This window comes from Lynx rufus, unplaced genomic scaffold (genome assembly GCF_022079265.1).
Source record: "Lynx rufus isolate CCGP_SWC_20201006 ecotype Redwood Valley unplaced genomic scaffold, mLynRuf1.p SCAF_28, whole genome shotgun sequence".
NCBI classification, from domain to species: domain Eukaryota; kingdom Metazoa; phylum Chordata; class Mammalia; order Carnivora; family Felidae; genus Lynx; species Lynx rufus.
In genome coordinates this window covers 11565377-11585692 of record NW_025814843.1, presented here as the reverse complement: position 1 = coordinate 11585692, position 20316 = coordinate 11565377, and the positions used below count along the sequence as shown (strand labels likewise).

Genomic DNA, 20316 nt, shown 5'->3' with positions numbered 1-20316 from the left:
TGGGGGGAATCACCGTCTAACCCTCTATACTAGGAGATTTTAAATAAACTACAAGCATGAAGCACCGGGCTGGCTCAGTCAGTGGAGCACACGACTCTTGACCTTGGGGTCAGGAGTTCAAGCCCCACGTTGGACATAGAGGTTACTTAGAAAAGAACAGTAATAATAAGCTACAAATGCAAAAATAGAAAATTTTCATTTGGGTAGAAGGTCATACTGAAAAAGGAAATATATCGTGACATTCTAGACAGCAAAAAATCACAAACCAAAGCCTTTAAAATATATGCATTTAATGTACAGGACTAGAAAAGACTCTTTGATAATACACATATTCCAGGTAAACACAGGCATCTTTAACCTATGAATATTTAATCGCAAATGTTAATGCCCTGAGTTCCTCTTCCATATAAAGGAGAAACTCCAAACCCTGTTCTTTAGGAAGACGTGGCAGGCAAGCAGCACTATTTATCCTCTTTCTCTGGGGACAGGACATTGTGCATGGGTTACAGAAGAAAAGTATTAGACTCCACTAAATTTAAGCACAAGACACAGCTAAAATTTCCCACTGTGGGAACTAAATAGTTGATGCTTAGGAGTGTGAATAAATAAGATAATTAAATGTTAGGCACAGCGCGGATTCCAAAACTAACTGAAGTATGAGAAAAAATTATACAAATACCTAGCGGTCATTTCATAGAAACCTTGCCACTGGCTGCGTTCCAGGCTTCCCTTTCTATTCCGGAGAGATCGGCCAGTTCTTTGTCCACGCACGGTCTTCCACGGCTGGGCTCCCAGACAGCAAACTGTGTCCCGTCACTGAAAGCCTGATCACGAAAGGATTTATTTTAGGAACGAAAACAACTTCTTTCCTCTTTACGAAAGATCACGGGTGTGTTTTCTGCCTGCTTCTGTCCCTTGGCTAACTTCCCCACGTAAGACACGGGGGTGGACACGGGCAGGCAGTCTGTGCTGGCTCTCTCCAGGGGCAGTGGCTGGGCAATAAGGAAGCCACCCACTTAACCCTTTTCTCGCCTGATCGCATCCAAAGAGTGAGTCAAAAGGATCAAGGTTACACAGGACTCATGACCAAGGCGGAACGTTTACAAACATCCCTGACGGGCCAGGCCGGCTCTGCCTCCTCAGTCGTGCCCCGCGGTGAGTTGTTACCGAACCAGGGACCCTTCCCACCTACTAGAGTCTCTGAGGGGCGGACAGATGCTCCAGAGATCAGCCCAGGCGGGTGTGGGGACACCTCAGGAGAGCAGGCCAAAAAAGAGGGGGATGGAGTACAAGAGAGCGCGAACAAAGCAAAGCCGAGAAATGTATGGTTCACGAGAGTAAGACTCATCCTTGACATAAATCCTCTGTGACTCTACTGACGGGTCCTGTTACTGCCTAGAAGTTAAGATACTTTCAGTCTTTTGCCTTCCCTTTCCACACTGTCCCTAATATTCTGTAGTTTCCTGGAGTTCTGGACCAGGAACGCCAGGCTCTCCCTAAAATCACTAGTCCCCTGATCTCTGCCAGCATTCTCGAGCTCGTCAAACAAAGCCAGTGTCTGTCTGAGTTTGGCCTGAACAATTTTCTGTTCCTCCAGTTCTGCGAGCAGGGCCTGCTGGGCGCGTGCTTCAGTCTTGTATCTCTCCTGCAACTCTTCAATTTCTCTCTGGAGAAGCTGGAATTCTTTCTCACCACAAGGATGCATCTCCTGGGCTTTATCCTCCGGAAGCAAGACGTTTGGCGGGATACGCAAAACCAACTGTAAAAACAGCTGCTCCATTTTGCCAAAGAGGCTGTCAAATCGTCCCTTCATGAAGCCAAGAAACTTCTCCGTGCATTTACGAATCTGGACGGGGCTGACCTCGCAGCCCGGGATGCCGTCCAGCTTCTTCAGGATGACCTGCTCCACGGCCTGCATCACCTCGAACAGGTAGTCCTGAAACGCGATGTAGATCCTAAGCATGCACGTCTGCGGCGTAAACCCAAAGAACTGGGCCTCGTAGGCCATTGGATCCACAGACATCTTGGCTACTTCTGCTGTGTTAATTTCCACGGTGAGAAATCTGCAAATGTCAACAGGAGAAAATCCATTTGGATGAGCGATCATCTGATGAAAGGAGCAGAGTGTATGACAGACAGCGGTGAGCAAGCAAGCAAAAGGAAGAAGCCGACACAACCTAAGGAGCCTGTGCGCCCTGATGCGGCCTGCTCGTCCTCGACAGGATACAAACCCGGCCTCCCGGAGGCTCTCCCACCCCCCCCCCCCCCGCCTCATTATCCAGGGCTCTGGGCTGGGGCTCAGTCTCCCGAACTGTTACCATCCTGGGCGACATTCACATTTGGACGGATGACCTAAGACTCCGTTTCTTGGGTTTTGATGGTTTTCGTCCCTCTTCTCACCTGGCAGCCGCTATTGGTAACCCCTCCGCGGCTGCTCCCACATCCTGACCATGACCTCATGTGCCATTCTCCAACTCCTCTCTTCCCGTAATCAAATTACACCACAGCCTTCAAGGCCCTCGGTGCCGAGATCCGCTTCCTTGCTCGGTCCACCCACTGCACTTAGGCGCTGCCACCCAGCCCTCCAACCACACCCCTGCCGATGTCCTCAACCTCCCCCCGCCCCGCACCCGCCGTCCTACGAACCCAGCCATCTGAAAGCCCCAGCTGCCGCTGACTGAGCCTCCTGTCAGCTTTACAACCACGACCTGATTTTTCAAGGGTCTGGGGGGTCATTCCTTTCGAGTGTAAACACCTAGGAAAAGAGCACTCAGACCCCCTCCCCCCGCCCCAGCACTGCGGGGATTTAACCAAGGCACCCTTTTCCGAGCTGTACAATACGCTTATTCTAGAAACGGGAGCGGCCTCATCATTCCTTCAGATAAAGGCAGTCAGTTCAAACAAACGGCCAGCTCAACTACCAGGTGAATGCGGGAGAACCTTCATGAAAGAATTTGAAGCAAATGGTGCAGGCCACAGGCTCCTGGGTGGCTCAGTCGCTTAAGCGCCCGACTTCGGATGAGGTCATGATCTCACGGCCTGTGGCTTCCAGCCCCGCGTCGGGCTCTGTGCCGACGGCTCAGAGCCTGGAGCCTGCTTGGGATTCTGTGTCTCCCTCTCCCTCTGCCCCTCCCCAACTAGCACTCTGTCTGTCTCTGTCTCGCAAAAAATAAAATCAAAATGTTAAAAAAAATTTTTTAAATAAATAAATTTAAAAAATGGTGCAGGCCAATTTTTTTTACAGGAAGAGAAGACACCGTTAATCTTGAGAATTCGTGTTATATGACGGCTAAATCGTGTTCAACTGGTGGGCTGCCTAAAGTGGGCAGAATTTCTGGGGCGCCTGGGTGGCTCAGTCCATTACGCGTCCGACTTGGCTCAGGTCACGATCTCACGGTTCGTGAGTTCAAGCCCCACATTGGGCTCTGTGCCGACAGCTCGGAGCCTGGAGCCTGCTTTGGATTCTGTGTCTCCCTCTCTCTCTCTGCCCCTCCCCCGCTCGCAATCTCTCTCTCTCTCTCTCTCTCTCTCTCTCTCTCAAAAACAAATAAAACATTACAAAAATTAAAAAAAAATAAAAATAAAGTGGGCAGAATTTCTTTCTGCCTTTGTAACCCCACCCACAGACGACACGACGCACGGTGACCTGGACGTGCGCACCCACGTCTGTAGAGAGGGCTGTGGCTTGGCAGGATTTCCATTTCCTCGTGCTCCCCAACGCCTCCCTTCAGATCAAGTTCAAGCTCTTTGGACACGGCTGGCAACGGCCTTCATCCCGTGACCTCCGCCAACAGCGGTCTCCCCGGTTAAGGACCTCGGGCGTGCATACGGAGGATTTCCTATTTCACGACACTTTTTGGTCCTTCCTTACTGGCTTCTCCCGTCTTTCACCTCCCAGAGGAACCTACTCTACTGTTTTAACGTAGGTCTTTTTCAGTCCCCCTGTCATTGATGTGCTAGGTGTCAGATATTCCTGACACGTGGTTTTGTATACACACGCACGCTACGTTTTCACGTCTGCAGCCACGCCACGTCATCACACTCCGCGTCCCGACGAAGTTTTCCACCGACTCTATCACACGCGTAAACCACACTGGACGTGCCCACTCCGCTCTCAGCACCTTGCTTCCAGAACTAACCGTGTAAGGAACACCCTATCATGTTTCCCCGGGGACCTGCGGGCTATTTACACAGGCAAGTAGTTGCTGGGCCACGCAGCTTACTCATGCGTGATGCCACTAAATACCGCCAAAACGTTCTCCAGAACTCCGGGGGAGGGGCAGAGGTGGCAGTTCAGGCTGACTGACACACCCCCCTCGCAGTCCGAGAACATTTCTCATGTCTTCACCAACACCTGACACTATCCAACATCCTAATTTCTGCCAATCTGGTAGATGTAACATTGTTTATTTCTTGTTACTTTTTGAGAGGGAGGGGGAATCCCAAGCAGGCGCCACACTCAGCACAGAGTCCTAAACGGGGCTCGATCTCACGAACCCTGGGATCATGACCCGAACTGAAATCAAGAGTCCGACGTTTACCAGACGCCCCAGGCGCCCAAATGTTTTAGAGTGTGGCTTTCTGAAAACCAAAAGTATGTACCCCACACACAGCCTGGGCGCTGAGGGCTGAAACTACCTACACTCTCCCCACCCCCACCTTACTGTTTACATTAGCGTGACTTTACTATCCTGGGAGACCAGAATATTTTCACCGTTCAAACGGCTTGACTGTGCAGTATGAACCCCCCCAAAAGATGGATCAACTCTTCAACGGGAAACCTCAATAATCTGCACCATGAGATTCTCCGAAACCCTCGCCTCTGCTGTTTCCACCAATGCTAGGCGGTTAGGGCAGGATCCTTACCCAATCCCGATCAAGCCCCCAGGCGGAAAGATCCACCTTAACCCAACCCTACGGTTCTCAATACTTTCCCAATTTGCCAGTCATCCCTTTGAGAGACCGACTGCCAAAGCTCCGAGGAGGGGTTCCCACCCCCACCAGGGCAAGCAACACATTCAGCACGGTTTTACCAAAGGGTCGTGAGGGTGGTACTTGGGGAGCAGACTAACTTTTTTAAGCTAATTTATTTATTCTTTAGTCCTCTCTGCACCGGCGTGGGGCTCTAACTCCCCTCCCGGAAAGGAAGAGTCGCACGCTCTCCGGACCCAGCCAGCCAGGCGCCCCCAGGCGAGACTATTTTAATGCGGATTTCTCTGATCGCTGGTAAAGTTGGGCAACGCGGCGTGTGCAGATCCGCTCCGGGGGGTTCTCCCCGTGCGGTACCCACTCCTACCCCGTGACAGCCCACCCTCCCCAGCCTTGCGCTCGGGCCCTTCGTCATCCGCCACCACACCTGCCGCTCGCTCCCCGTTCCGGAAGCCGTCACTGCTTCCCGACCGCCACCCCAACACGCCGTGACGCTCCTCGCTTTGCCGGCCAGGACCCGACCACTCTCTTCCACCAAACCCAGCTACCTTCCTTCCCCGAGGTGTTTTCGTCCCCTCAGGGAAGGGCGCCGTGGCCCAGCACCCGCTCCGAGCCGCCGCCAGGGCTGGGATTCTCTCCGGGCCGCCCGCCTCGCCTCCGCCGCTCGGGGACCGCCGCACAGCCCCGACCCCGCCGGGCGGGGACCACTTCCGGCGCGCAGCCCCCTCCCGCCGGGCCCCGCGGCATGCCGGGATCTCGGGGCAGGCGGCGCGCGGCCCGGCGGGCGGGCGCCCGGCGGTGGTGCCGAGCGCGGCCCCGTCCCTGCCCGCTGGTCCCCGGAGGAGACGCAGCCCCGCGGCCCTTACCCGAGCGAGCGGGAGGGTGGCGAAACCGACCGCGCGCCGGCTCCCCGCCACCGCCTTTGAACCACCGCCTGCTGCCGCGGAGAGGCGGCGCCGCGGGCTCCCCGGCAACGGGCGGATTCCGGCCTCCGCGAACGAGGGCCCAGGCGGGACGCCGTCGGGCGCCTGATTGGCCGGCCGCGCGGGGCCGCGCCTCGCTCAGACCCGGGAAGGGGCCGGGCGGGAAAGCCAGCTGTGGCCGGCGCGGATTGGTGGAAGGAACCGGGACTGACACGCCTCTCCTCGACGTTGGTGGGCTGGTGGGTGGGGCAGCTGGGCGGGGCCCCCGCGGAGACGCAACTCGCGGTTGGCCGGCGCGCTTTCCTCAGCGCTCTGGCGATTGGTGGCGGGCCGGGCGCGCGGCGCTGATTGGGCGGCAGACCTCTCCGGCCCCGCCCCGCCGCCGGGGCTGACTGGCGGAAGGGGAAGTGGGGGGGCAGGCGGCGGTGGGGAAGATGGCGTACCAGAGCCTCCGGCTGGAGTACCTGCAGATCCCACCGGTCAGCCGCGCCTACACCACCGCCTGCGTCCTCACCACCGCCGCTGTGGTGAGCAGCTGCAGCGCCCGCTTCTCGCTGTCCGCGCTGGATGCGAGCGGGGCCTCGGGAGACTGGGGTCTAGGCCTCGGGAAAGCCCAGAGGGGCTGGTCTCGGGGGTGGGTGGAAGGCATACGGGGCTCACTCTGGGGTTCAGGATGACCCCGGGGGCGCCTGTCCAGTGACCCGAGGAGGGAGTGCTGCTCCACGAGGGGTTGAGGATCAGGGCTGCTGGTCAGTTCCTGAGACAGGAAGGCCGGACCTGTAGCAGGTCGGGGCTACGGGAGCCGCCCACCCTGGAAAACGAGTGTCAGAGCTCAGGCGATGGGCAGGTGCTTCCGTGGTGGCTGGTGGCGAGAGGGTCCGCTCGGTGAAGAAACTTAGACGTGGAAGACAGAAAAGTGGAAGTTGTCGAGAGGGGAAAGTCTTGAAATAACGGGAGTCCGGACCTAGGGGTTGTCGGTATGCACCCGGCCCCCACAGCGGCGGGGTCTTCAGTCTCGGTTCTTCTGAGTGCTGCGCACAGCGGTTTCAGGTGGTGGCCGGGTGTTCTAACGTGCCCCGTGTCTGAGATGTCACTACCTGCCACCTTTGCCTTCATGTCAGCCTCGACTACTGCAACATGAAACCAAGTTGTATCCTTGCGTTAGGTGTGAGGGATACAAAGAATTGTGCCACTGCAGCAGAATTTTTTACCAGCCTCTTCCTCCCTCGTTAAGAAAGCCTTAACGGGCGGAGCCAAAGCACCTGGGAGTTGGAAATCCTGGGCCTCCTCCTCTTTTGTTGTAGATGTTTTGTTTCTTGATCAATTTGCCTTAAGAAGCTCTTTCTTTCTCTTTCAGCAGTTGGAATTGATCACACCTTTTCAGTTGTACTTCAATCCTGAATTAATCTTTAAACACTTTCAAGTAAGTCGTGCATCACAACCACAGTTAACGTTTCAGTGTTTTAAACTTGCTTTTTGTGCTTTTAAGTAGCAAATCTTTCCATATGCTATCTGAAAAGAATTCAGCGGGAATATTCGATTTTAAGTCTTATTGTCTGTGGGGGGGGGGTTAATAAAGCAGTGATTCTGCACCCCGACTGGGCTTCAGAATCACCTACAGAACTTGGAAGAGATGTTCAGGGCACCTCATCATGTACCAAAATCGGAATCTGCAAGGGCAGGAATGAAGAATCTGTATTTTTAATTTTTTTATTTGTAATGTTTATTTATTTTTGAGAGAGATAGAGACCGAGTGCAAGCGAGGGAGGGGCAGAGAGAGAGGGAGACACAGAATCCGAAGCAGGCTCCAGGCTCCGAGCCATCAGCCCAGAGCCCGACGCGGGGCTCGGACCCACGACCCGTGAGATCATGACCTGAGCCAAAGTCGGGGACACTTAACCGACTGAGCCATCCAGGCGCCCTGAAGAATCTGATGTTGTTTGTAAAGTTCCCTGAATGGTTTTGATCTGATGTGTCCAGTTCCTATATTTAGAAATTACCGGCTCAGAGTTAATATTGTAGTGTGAGAGTAGACTGGTGGTCTCTTCCCAGGGAGAGTCTCACAGGACGCCCTGTTTTGGCCACTCACCACCTCGGGGTCATCACTGTGGTCCATTTCGGAAGCCCACGTCTCTTAGTAAATTGATCCGTCTTCCAGGGATCAGATGATATTCACAAAAATATCTGTGAACCCTCAGGTGTTTAGTGTATAGGTCTCTGTGAATATTTCCACCTCTTGCTTTGTACTTGTGCTTCCTTATATGCTTGTCTCCTGGCTGAGTTGGGGACTCTGAGATCCCGGATGCAGTTCGTGTGCAGAACTGAACTATTTCAATTTTGTTTCCAATCCTTAAGAATTTAATGAGGCGCAAAGCAGGCCGGTGGACTCCGGTCCCTGCCTTCATGGTTCACTGATCCTTCACTGCTCACCTGGCCTTTGCTGGGAGCTGTGGCTCCACCCAGGCATGCTTCCTGTTCATTTGCTCGGCTTGGTTTTGCCTGGGGTTAAACTCTTGACGACACCGTGTATCTGCATTTGGGGTCGGGGGTTCCAGGTCCGACTTCAGAGTCTCCCTGGTCCAGCTCCCCTGGGCAAGCCATTTGAAAGCCCTCTGAGTCTCCGTGTCCCCGTGTGTGACATGGGGATGGTCGTACCAGCTGTCACCGCACGTGAGATCATAGACCGTGTTAAAACAATTAAAAAAATTTTTTTTTCAACGTTTATTTTATTTTTGGGACAGAGAGAGACAGAGCATGAATGGGGGAGGGGCAGAGAGAGAGGGAGACACAGAATCGGAAACAGGCTCCAGGCTCTGAGCCATCAGCCCAGAGCCCGACGCGGGGCTCGAACTCACGGACCGCGAGATCGTGACCTGGCTGAAGTCGGACGCTTAACCGACTGCGCCACCCAGGCGCCCCAAAACATTTTAAAATGTGAAACGCTCTCCCGTTGCGAGTAGCCGTCTTTATTGTGGGTGTGGATGGGTAGGGAAAAGTAAAGGGTGGCCACCATGAAAGCTAGTGTCCTTGTTTCTGCCGATTAGACTCCAATTATTAGAGCATTAGGTTTTTACTTGTAGGGAGTTGGCCGTTTACTCAAACTAGAACTGGAGTTTTTGCTTTAGAATTACTCTTTCCTCTGGACGGTTCTCACTAATACAGAAACGTTTCTCAGCGATTTATTTTAGATCTCTGGAGTCTCTCTCCGGCCTCTCAAGGCTATTGGTCAGACCCAACACATATGAAAGCACTCTTCTCTATTCTGCAGATTAACGTAGTCTTTCGGTCCAACTTTTTCCATAATTTGCCTGACCATATGGTATGGGCTTTTTTTTTTTTTTTTATAAGACAATGACAGTCTCAAGTTTTCTGTCCTGTTGTCCCTGCAGATTTCAGGGGCAAGTGATATCTTCCAGGAATTCAGCTAGAAGCACAAAAATCCTGTGTCAGATCGCGTGTGCCCACTCTTTGGCTCAGACCGTGGCATCACTTATTCGTGGCCTTTCAACCATTGCAATCCTAGGATATCTCTTTTGTCTTAATATGGAAACGTTTCCTCGTGTATTTTACTTAATCTTTTCTCTTGATTTTTTTCTCTTAACAGATATGGAGGCTAATCACCAATTTCTTATTTTTTGGTCCGGTTGGATTCAATTTTTTATTTAACATGATTTTTCTGTATCCTTTATTAAGTGGGGGTTAGCATGAAAACTTTAGGTTTGCTTAGGGAAAACAAGTTAAAGCTATTAATGTTGTTATTTTTGTTACCACCTTAGCTGTAACTTCTGGGTCCTGGATCAGGGGTACACAGAGTAGCTGGTCAGAAAGTCATGTTTTGAGGGTGTCTGTCGGTCCCTGTTCCGAGGGGAGGTATTTAACCATAAGTGATTCCCCTTCTGCCCATCGGTCACTTACAGATCAGATCGACGGGGAGGAGAGGTGGTGTAGGCGAGGCACCCAGATGCACTGGTAACTGCCAGGGTTTGCTACAGGTTCGGGAGGAGGGCTAACATGAGGTGTCCCTGGGCGTTGGTCGCCAGCCCTGCTGGCTGAAAAGACCGTGCCCTGCGTCTGCCCGGCCTGCCACGATCTGGTTGTTGAAAGAGAGGACAAGGCCTTCTGTGCTCAGATGGTAACTGGGGCCCCTGAGCAGGGCCTCCCTTCTCCGTGGGGCCCTCTGGGTCGAGAGGGGAGTTAGAGCTCATCTCACCTGTAGGAGACAGAGGGCCTTGTAGGGGTGACGGGGTCCCCGCCCCAGGGTGGGATCTATCGTTCTAAGTGGCTGATAATTAATTTTTCCATCATAACGCCTCTTCTTGGATTAAGGTACAGAAATGCTGCATCTGCCTGGCCTGAGAAAGTAGATTATCACACAGGCCTTCTCGCCGGGCACTTCTTCCAACAGGTGGTGAAAACGCAAGGCTTGTGCCCATCGTGGCACAGCCACGCGCGGGAAGGACGGGACTGATTGGAACAGGGGGTTTGTGCAGCGTCGGGCCTCGCTCCCCAGTCGCAAGCAGCGTGTGTAAAATGTGGGGCCGGCCTTGGCCCGCCCGAAAGGCCTGGTGGAGAGGGAAACACGCTGCCCCTCGTGAACATCCCTACAGAAGCGAAGCCGTGGCTGGGTACAGATAGCTCGGAGCCCACGTGGACTGAAGGGATACGCTGAATTTTACTTTCTTCACGTCTGTGCGCTTAACATTTTCTTAACTTGGAACCCTAAGATACCGTTACTGTCGAATGCTAGAAGAAGGCTCTTTCCGGGGCCGAACGGCAGATTTTGTATTTATGTTCCTTTTTGGTGGATTCTTAATGACCGTATCCTTCAACAAGTAGAGCAAATACAGGAGAACATTGAAGGACACCCTCTGTCTTCCTCAAGCTCTCTGCCTGTCCTAACAACTCACTAGATAAGCTGAACCAACAGATAAAGGTGGACCTCCAGACTTTAGCCTCAGGGTCCCACTATCTGTTTTACAGTGTGCTTTCTGTGGCCGCTCTCTGAGCCTACAGGTTGGACAGGATGCTTTTCTCCCGTGAGCCAGTCGGGGGAACTTTTAACCCAGGTGGGTTACTATTAAGTGCGTTAGCTGTATTCTTGTCGACGTGTGTATATTTAAGCTAAGTTGCCAAGACATTTATTTGGATAGTACCCAAACTGATAAATTATTATTTTTTAATATTTATTTCTAATTTAAAAAGCTTAAACGTTTATTTATTTTTGAAGGAGAGAGACAGAGTGTGAGGCGGGGAGGGGCAGAGAGAGGGAGGAAGACAGAATGCAAAGCAGGCTCCGGGCTCCAAGCTGTCAACACAGAGCCCGACGCGGGGCTCGAACTCACAGGCCACGAGATCATGACCTGAGTCGAAGTCAGACACTTAACCGACTAAGCCACCCAGGCGCCCCTAATGTTTGTTTATTGTTTGTATTTATTTATTTTTTTGAGTTTTTTAACATTTATTCTTGAGAGACAGAGACAGAGCATGAGCGGGGAAGGGGCAGAGAGAGGGGGAGACACAGAGTCCGAAGCAGGCTCCAGGCTCTGAGCTGTCAGCACACAGCCCAATGCGGGGCTTGAACCCACAAACGAGAAGATGATGACCCGAGCCGAAGTCAGACGCCTAACCGACTGAGCCACCCAGGCGCCCCTAATGTTTGTTTATTTTTGAGACAGAGCGCAAGCAGGGGAGGGGCATAGAGAGGAGGGAACAGAGAATCTGAAGCAGGCTCTCTGCTGACAACAGAGAGCCCCATGTGGAGCTCAAACTCATGAACTGTGAGATCGTGACCTGGGCTGAAGTCAGATGCTCAACCGACTGAGCCCCCCAGGCATTGCGATAAATTATTATTTTAAAAAAACCCAAAAAACTATTGTCACGGGTATAATAGAACGCCATCCTGTCTGACAAGGTGGTTTTGGCCCCAGTTGGCTCTACTCACCTCATAAAGGTGCTGATGGCGAGTGAAATTTCATGTAATTATTGACCAAGGAACTAATATATTTTCCAAACAGCGGAGAACTTCATGGACACAGAATAGTAACTGGAAGCAGCTACCCTGGAGGAGTTTTGGCCCGCGCAGATTTTTGCCTGGTCGCTCTGGGTAATTGTTTTCAGGCTTTTTTTTCCTCCCCCCTCGAAAGGCCTAAGTACCACTGGAGCTCCGTGACGCAGACCCGTTAGAGCACAGCTCTTTGTCCTGGCGCTCAGCCTTCCCTGTCACGCTTCTGACGCTGACCTTTTCCTTGACGCCGTGTGCTAGCTCTTTGGGCTGTTCGTGAGTCTGGTTTTCCTGGGCCAGGCCTTCACCATAATGCTCGTGTACGTGTGGAGCCGAAGGAACCCGTACGTCCGCATGAACTTCTTCGGCCTTCTCAACTTCCAGGCCCCCTTCCTGCCATGGGTGCTCATGGGCTTCTCGCTGTTGTTGGGGAACTCTGTCATCGTGGACCTCCTGGGTGAGTCTCGCCACTGCTGTTACTTTACATGTGCCCTCCGTAGCCACCCTTTCTCGCGTCTGCGGTCCGGCCCTCGCTCGTACGGGACCGTGTTATGGTCATGCGCTCCAAGACCCCCCCCCCCCAGCAATGTTTAGTTTTTTAGCGTTTATTTATTGTATCGACATTTCCTAAATGCGTGCGGTCTGTCGGGGGTCCTCCCCTCATTCTTCCTTTCTCGGGGATTCTAGGCATTGCGGTTGGACACATCTACTTTTTCTTGGAAGACGTATTTCCCAATCAGCCTGGTGGAATCAGAATTCTGAAAACGCCATCTATCTTGTGAGTATTCGCCACTGGGTTGCGTGTTGCTCGCAGAGAAACCGGGACGGGGTCCGCGATCTGTGTTCTTGGGCTCCCGGAGGTCCTAAGGACAGTAAGTGTTTGCAGATTGAGCCCCTGGCTGCGGCTGAAGAGCGTGTCGATCGGGCCAGAGGTGGTGCCCGAGGTGGGCAGGAGCGAGGTCAGCAGGCTCGGGACGGCCCGAGGGTGGCGTGCCGACGGCCACCCGCGCCTCCTGTGCCAAGGGGGGGCCCGCTGGTGTCCGGGACAGCTGGTCTGGGCTTACGGAGGGGAGGTGGCAAAGTGGGCAAAACTGGCCACAAGGAAGTTTCTAGGGGTGATATTTCTGGCCTTCCAGAAAGTAAGAGGAGTAGAGAGAGAAGGAGCAAGCCGGACTGCAGCCCCGGTGCAGGCTGTTCCACTGGCCAGCTGTGTGACATTAACACAGTCCCCCGTTGGGGGTGCCCGGCCGGCTCAGTTGGGGGAGTGTGCGACTGCTGATATCGGGGTGGTGAGTTTGAGCCCTATGTGGGGTGTAGAGACGACTTTAAAGAAATCTCAAAAACAAAAGTCCTCCTGTGTTTTGCACTTTCCTCTCCTGAGAACAGAGCTTTGATTTGTAAGACCTTTTTCTACTCCAGAAAGTTGTGTCCTTGAGACATATGGCATTTAAAAGGGGCCACCTGAGGGGCGCCTGGGGGGCTCAGTTGGTTAAGCGACCGACTTCGGCTCAGGTCATGATCTTGCAGTTTGTGAGTTGGAGCCCCGCGTCGGGCTCTGTGCTGACAGCTCAGGGCCTGGAGCTGCTTCGGATTCTGTGTCTCCCCCCCTCTCTACCCCTCACCTGCTCACGCTCTGTGTCTCTCTGTCTCTCAGTAATAAATAAACGTTAAAAAAAAAATTTTTTTTAATAAAATAAAAGGGTCCACCTGATGAGTAAAATGTGAATTTTTAATCAGATGTTGGGGGCGCCTGGGTGGCTCAGTCGGTTAAGCATTTGACTTGGGCTCAGGTCATGATCTCAGTCTGTGGGTTCAAGCCCTGCTTCGAGTGAGCCCAACTTCTGTCTCCCTCTCTCTGCCCCTCACTCACTTGCACCTTCTCTCTCTCTCAAAAAAAAACCATATATATATATATATATATATATATATATATATATATATATATAAAACGTTGGTTGTAGAATAGTTAAGCAAAACAAAGAGTCAAGTCCTACGTAGTCCTACCTCTCAGCCATAACCCTGGCTGTCATTGTTGACGTTGTGATACATATTCTTCAGTCTTTAACTGTCTGCACTTTTTAAAAATGCTATTTCGTAACCTTTTCAGTGTAATAAGTCCTCATTTTCCCATCACGAACGTCCTACAAAACTGACAACCGCGTGATAGCGTGTGGTCCACAGGCGGTATGGTCTCCTTTGCGTCCCTGTGGATAGACGGCGACGTTAGTGGTTGCTTTTCCCTCCCGCGCTTGGTGTGGCTCACATCCGTGGTCGTTTCCCAAGGATGCGTTCCCACTTGTTTGTTGTTGAGTCGCCATCCAGAACGGATCCAAGTCTACGTGTCCGTCGGCAGGGCAAAGCTTCCATTTCCCCACAGCCTCGTCGAACGTGGGAGTGTCGTGTTTGCCTTTCCTTAGGTGGCCAGCTGCAAGGTGGCCTTGTTTTTATGATGTTCTTAAACGTTTACTGATTAGAGAGAGAGCACGTGTGCACGTGAGCGGGGACGGGGCACAGGGGTCGTCAGCTCTGCGTGCCCCGCGGCTTCAGGAGTGGTGTCAACACGGTTTGTGTGCACTCATTCCTTTGTGTGAGGCCGTTTTCATTCACTTGAACGTGTTTGACATTGATCTCCAATGTTGCGCGTATTGGGAATCAGTTCCCTCTTTCGCCGAGGGTGTTCCGCCCTGTGAACGTACCAGTCTTTTCCGTGGTTCCCTATTCACATGAACGGTGAGGAGCTGTCCTTTTTTTTTTTTTTTTTTTTTCCTTTTTAAGTGTATTTTTGGGAGGGGGAGAGAGGGAGAAGTTCCAAAGCGGGCTCTGCACTGATAGCACAGAGCCCGATGCGGGGCTCAAACCCACGAACCATGAGATCGTGACCTGAACTGAAGTCAGACGCCCAACCAACCGACTGAGCCACCCAGGCGCCCCGAACCTGACTCCTATTATCATGAATGTATTTACTATTTAGCGAACCCCACACGTAACCAGTCTTGCATCGCTGTGCCCCTCACCCCCCATGTGGACGCCTTCTTCATCCTGCTCTGCCTCGGCCCCCCGTGGTAGGCTGCTGTCTCACGGGGAATGTCCTCTTGACCCAACTCAGGCTTTGCCACCCCGTACCGGCCCCTCCGTGCGTGCACGCCCCGGTTGGAATTTCGACTCCCTGTGCCAGGATGTTCCTGAAATCCCCGTGTCGCCCTGGGCCACCATGGTTCCTCTTCCTTGCATGGACACCTACTTTGTTCTGTCCTGTTAACGTTTGGAAAGTAGAAGTGTCTCGGCTTTTAACATGCTTCCTTTTTATCAGGAAAGCAAACCTTTTCATGTTTATTGGCCATTTGGGTTTCTTGAATGGCCTTTTTAGCCCTGTATTTTTCTACTGCTGGGTGTTTGCTTTTATTGTTAATTTGTAAGAATTCTTCTCTTTTTTTGTTAATTTATAAGAATTAAAGAAGCTCACATTTAAATATAGATGCTTTTTTCTGACCCCAATATAAAACAGAAGTTTCCAGATACATTTCTAATTTTGTCAGCTGTGGGGTAATTGTAATCAGAAATGTGAATGTAAATAGTGGATGCTGCTTTAATGGTTAATTCTTTTTTTTTTTAATTTTTTTAATGATTATTTATTTTTGAGAGAGAGAAAGAGAGATACAGAGCGTGAGCAAGGGATGGGCATAGAGAGAGACACAGAATCCGAAGCAGGATCCAGGCTCTGAGTTGTCAGCACAGAGCCCGACGTGGGGCTTGAACCCACAAACCTCAAGATCGTGACCTGGGCCATGGGTTCCTTGTATGCGTGGGTGCATGCACTATTTGTCCCTTGTGACAGGCTTGTTTCGTGGAACACCACATCCTCCGGGTTCATCCACATCGTAGCAGGTGTCAGAATTTCCTTTCCTTTTAAGGCCGAATAACATTCCTCTGTGATTTTGTCTGTCTGTTTGTCCATCACTGGATACTGGGTGGTACCTGGTGGTGGGGAGACATTCATAATAAACTTAGTGAAAATCAGGTTACAAGATAAATAGCGTGACCTAATTTTTGTAAAAGCGTACGTATAAAAGTTCTGCAAGAATAATGAGAACGTTAACCACGATTCTGGAGATTTAGGATATTTATATATACTTTTTGTTTTCTTTATAATTAGCATTTATTGCATTTGTAGTAAAAAAAAAAAAAAAGAGGGTGCTTGGGTGGCTCAGTCGGTTAAGCGTCTGACTTCGGCTCAGGTCAGGATCTCAAGGTTCGTGGGTTCGAGCCCCACGTCGGGCTCCGTGCTGACAGCTCGGAGCCTGGAGCCTGCTTCGGATTCTGTGTCTCCCTCTCTGTCTGCCTCTTCCCTGCTCATGCTCTGTCTCTCTCTGTCTCAAAAATAAATAAAACATTTAAAAAATTTTAAAAAAAGAAAAAAGGGGTCCGGGAAGTAAAAGTTAACGTAAACGTGAAATAATCGTGAAAACTTCCACAGCGTGAGAAGTGTCTGCTTGGCGGGCGGAGATGTTTGTCCGTTGGCGGAGGCCCTGCGGGACGGGACCTGCCCGGACTCTGGGACTAAATGACCCCTGTTGCCTTTCAGGAAGGCTATTTTCGATACGCCAGACGAGGATCCAAATTACAATCCGCTACCCGAAGAGCGGCCCGGAGGCTTCGCGTGGGGCGAGGGCCAGCGCCTCGGCGGTTAGAGCAGCAGCGCCGATAATGGGACCGGCTGGGAAGGACTCGGTGACACACCCGCGGGGGTCGTTTTATCCTTTGTGTTGCAAAAGCGCGGACACTTGATGGCTTGGCAGAGCTCAACTCCAGAAGCACTTTATGAAATGGTACACTAGTGAACCCAGCAGGCGCCGGGGGCGGTCGGCCAGCGGCTTCTCGCCACGCCGGCCCCGAAAGCGCGACCCCTCGGAGCCAAACAACTGGAGACACAAAGCCGCCGCCGCCGCTCGCGAGCAGGTGCGGGAGGCCGGAGCCGCGTGGCGTGGGGCTCAGCTTCCCCTCCTCCTCCTCTTTGACAGACGAGGCCGTGGGGTAAATGGAGGTTTCAGAGAGGACAAAATAAAACTGAATTCCGTCTCGCTCTCGCTGAATCCGAGCTTTTGTGTGCGATCCGCTGAATCACGAGGTGCTCGTGCAGGCCCGGGCTCCTCCCGGGCGCCTCCGGGGTCGGCGCGGCGTCCGCCGGGATTCCGTCTCAACGTGGGACGCGTGTGGCGGACGCGCTGTGGCCGGCGTCCGTGGTCCTCGACGTGGCTCCAGCGGGAAGCTCTGGTTCTGTGCAGACAGTTCGTCCTCCGTCTGGGTTTTGCAAAACTGCAAGGGGTCAGATGAGCTGAGAAAAGAGAGGGTGGGGTGGGGGTTCTCGTAGCAGCGGGAATTTGGTGGCGGGAGGGCCGGCTGCGGGCTCGTGTGGCGTCGTATTTTCTCCGCTTGAGTCTCTCCACCAAGAAACAGCCGGGCCAGGACCTGTCACGGCCGCCCTTTTGGAAAACAACAGGAAGAGCCCTCTGAGGCCTGGAATGTTGACTTGTGGAGGCAGATGAACAGGTGCCCGTCAGGCAGGGGTCCACGGGTCTCCAGCTGGTTAACTCTGTCGTTCTGTTTCAGGAAAAGCTGAGAAGCTTTTCGGAGCCATGTATCTGGTTGACCGTCACAATCAGGTAGAAATCAGACAGGGTCCAGAGGAGCAGGCACTTAATGCCTGCGATGGCATAAAAACTGTCCAGAACATTCATCTCCCTGGGTCCCAGCGGGTTTGCGCTCACACGGTCTAAGCTGTTGAGAGCCCAGAGGAACGAAACGGACACCCCTAGAAAAGAGATCATTGCACATACTTTGAATACATAGCATGTAGGGGGCGTGTGGGTGGCCCAGTTGGCTTAGCGTCCGGCTTCGGCCCAGGTCGTGGTCTTGCGGTTCATGAGTTCAAGCCCTGCACCGGGCTCTGTGCTGACAGATCAGAATCTGGGCCTGCTGCGGATTCTGTGTTTTCCCCTCTCTCTGCCCCTACCCCACTCACGCTCTGTCTCTCAAAAATAAATAAATGTTTAAAAAAGAAAAAAAAAGAAAAAGCGTAATCGACACCCTAGGTGGGGATTTTCACGTGGTGAAGTAGATAGTGATATCTCTAAACAGAACAGGAGGAAGTGATGGGATTTAATACACATGTCCTACGTGGTGTGCATAACTTTATGGTTGTTGCAATTGTATGGAATGTGGGTTAACGGGACTGCTTTTTTCCCTAAGTGATTAAAAAACAAAATCTTGAGGGGCACCTGGGTGGCTCAGGCAGTTAAGTGTCTGACTTTGGCTCAGGTCATGATCTCATAGTTCATGAGTTCAAGCCCCGTGTCGGGCTCTGTGCTGACAGCTCAGAGCCTGGAGCCTGCTTCAGATTCTGTGTTTTCCCCTCTCTTTGTCCCTCCCGCACTCACGCTCTGTCTCTCTCTTTCTCTCAAAAATAAATAAACATTAAAAAAAATTTTTTTAATTAAAAAAATTAAAAAAAAAACAAAATCTGGAAATGCTAGTCTTAGAATGTACAATCCTTATAGGATTCTTAAATTTTGTCATGTCTTTGTTTAAGAAAGCTCAAATTTAATTAGGGTCTTAGAAATTCCTTATCTCGGGTCTCAAAATAGACGTCTCTAGTTTTGTTTTCCGTTAGCTAACTTTGAGTTATCCCGTTCCCGGAGCTGTTGTGGTAAAACTGTGATCCTAGGATCTATTCACTGTTCATCTTGGTAGGGAATGTCTGTACGTATCAGTGATGGTAAAACAGGAAACAGATTTTGAGTCTGTGGCCTAACCGCGGTCTGCCGCGGGATTTTCGTTTCCGTGGTCTTATGGGATGAGAATTCCCAGGATGCCGGTCTGTGCACCTCCGACGTGTCCTGGGCAGTGGTGACGCTAGTCACCGACATTGTCACCTGACCCCCGCTTGCCTGGGCACAAGGACAAGTCTCACTTGTCCAGCTTTCCTCTCTGTCTTGATTCTTACAGACCACCCTGCTTTTTGTAACGCATGTCAACCGAAAGTGGGAATCGATACGCAGTATGTGGAATCTTGTGCCCAATTTACCCGACACATATAATTGAAGGGACTCCTGGGTTCTACCAGTGACACTGAAAAGCACTAATAAGTCAGTTTGTTGCCATAGAAATACAGTAGACATTCATTTAAAACAAATGGATGTGTAAGTTGCACCTGACCAGGAGAAACATTTTCTATGCGTTTTGGGGTGTTTTCTGCACAATGGATTTCTTTCACTTCTCTCTCCCACACATGTTCTTTTCCGTACCTGCCTGGATCCTAATATCTTTCATCCTTTGGTGTGGTCTCTAAGCAGAGAGCACCCAAGTCCCAGATCCTGGCAGCAAAGCCCTCGCTCTGTCTGGAGTCTGTGGAAATTAGGAAATAACTGGGCCGCTGGGTAAGGGGCTCCCTGGAATTGTCGTGTCTCCCTGACAGCCTGCATTTGACAGGTGAGTGCCATCCCTGTCGCCGGTCACGATCCCGCCAGGGATCTCGGTGCTATGGGACATCCCCTGAGCTACTGGCACATTTTATGGTTTGCATTAAAGTTGTTGAACTTTAATATGCACAAGCCCCTTCTCTGCTCAGAAATTCATGGTGACTTCTTAACCCCCGTATCAAAAGCACAGTATCTGTCTCCCTCTGAACCCTGCCCCCATTTCTACCTATTGGGAACGTAAGTCTCTTCAAGGCCTGGTCCTGTTCCCGGCTTCTCAAGAAATCTGGACTCTAAGGCCTACTCCTTGGTCTTTCTTTGAATCCCTCGAGTGCGTACAACGTACTCTTACACCAAATTATATATCGTCTCGTACCGCTGCAGCTGCTACACGTATATGCATCGTCTCCCTCACGAGAACCTAAGCTCCTTAAGGGCAGGGTCCGTGTCTTAAAGTTTTGTCTCTCCCACGGTATCTAGCACAGGGCTTGGTGCGTGGGTGCTGAATACGTGCTCTGTTTCTCGATCAGCAAACTATTATCTGGTATTTTTAATTACAGAGGGATCAACGTATGTACGTGCAAACTTGGACCAGTGGCCGAGGCTCAGGGTTGTCTCAGTGGGACGGAGAACTGACCATGATTAAGGGCAGCGGTCTGGTGGCCGGGCAAGCCAGCCAACCACACTGACCACCAGCTGGTATGATCGAGACGAGCAGCCAGTCTACAGATCATCCCAGACGAGACGATTCACTTCCTGGGAGAAGAGCCCGGACATTCTGAACGGTTATTATCTTGTGATCATCTGCATATGCAAACCACGTAACCACGAGACTTCCTTGGGAGGGACAGCAGATTTCAGACTCCGATGGGGGCGGGAGGTGTGGGTGGTGCCTATGTAGGATTTTAGTTTTCAGCTCTTAGCTGTGACGCTGCAGAATAGCTGGGCCGTCAGGCTGGAGCCTATGAATGCGTTACCTCCACGTGCGGTT

General features: G+C 51.8%; 2 protein-coding genes across 7 annotated transcripts; one reads left to right on the top strand and one right to left on the bottom strand.

The window, feature by feature from the left end:
* Window positions 1–270: 270 nt before the first annotated feature.
* MIS12 (MIS12 kinetochore complex component) lies at window positions 271–5918 on the bottom strand. Of its 3 annotated transcripts, none has more exons than XM_047089703.1 (2): window positions 5796–5918; window positions 271–2063 (listed from the first exon to the last, which is right to left on the bottom strand). In XM_047089703.1, exon 2 carries the CDS (start codon window positions 2021–2023, stop codon window positions 1403–1405), a length of 621 nt encoding a protein of 206 aa, XP_046945659.1. In that variant the 5' UTR covers window positions 2024–2063; window positions 5796–5918; the 3' UTR covers window positions 271–1402. The 3 variants fall into 3 exon arrangements, with proteins under 3 accessions (XP_046945659.1, XP_046945658.1, XP_046945661.1); XM_047089702.1 differs by lacking the exon at window positions 5796–5918 and adding an exon at window positions 5478–5614; XM_047089705.1 differs by lacking the exon at window positions 5796–5918 and adding an exon at window positions 5357–5470.
* A 335-nt stretch (window positions 5919–6253) lies between these two features.
* On the top strand, window positions 6254–16943 carry DERL2 (derlin 2). Of its 4 annotated transcripts, none has more exons than XM_047089699.1 (7): window positions 6254–6379; window positions 7213–7275; window positions 9457–9530; window positions 10577–10670; window positions 12115–12310; window positions 12541–12631; window positions 16436–16943. In XM_047089699.1, the coding sequence occupies exons 1-7, from the start codon at window positions 6287–6289 to the stop codon at window positions 16539–16541; spliced, it is 717 nt and encodes a 238-aa protein (XP_046945655.1). In that variant the 5' UTR covers window positions 6254–6286; the 3' UTR covers window positions 16542–16943. The 4 variants fall into 4 exon arrangements, with proteins under 4 accessions (XP_046945655.1, XP_046945657.1, XP_046945653.1 ...); XM_047089697.1 differs by having other exon boundaries at window positions 6255–6379; window positions 7210–7275; XM_047089701.1 differs by lacking the exons at window positions 9457–9530; window positions 10577–10670 and having other exon boundaries at window positions 12154–12310.
* The last annotated feature ends 3373 nt before the right edge of the window (window positions 16944–20316 follow it).

Bases quoted from the DNA above. Each gene is read 5' to 3' on its own strand.
- DERL2 (XM_047089697.1), top strand. From the start codon at position 6,287: ATGGCGTACCAGAGCCTCCGGCTGGAGTACCTGCAGATCCCACCGGTC. The intron at 6,380-7,209 runs GTGAGCAGCTGC...TTTCTCTTTCAG, and splicing joins TCCTCACCACCGCCGCTGTG to CAGTTGGAATTGATCACACC. The intron at 7,276-9,456 runs GTAAGTCGTGCA...TTCTCTTAACAG, and splicing joins TAATCTTTAAACACTTTCAA to ATATGGAGGCTAATCACCAA.
- MIS12 (XM_047089703.1), bottom strand. From the start codon at position 2,023: ATGTCTGTGGATCCAATGGCCTACGAGGCCCAGTTCTTTGGGTTTACG.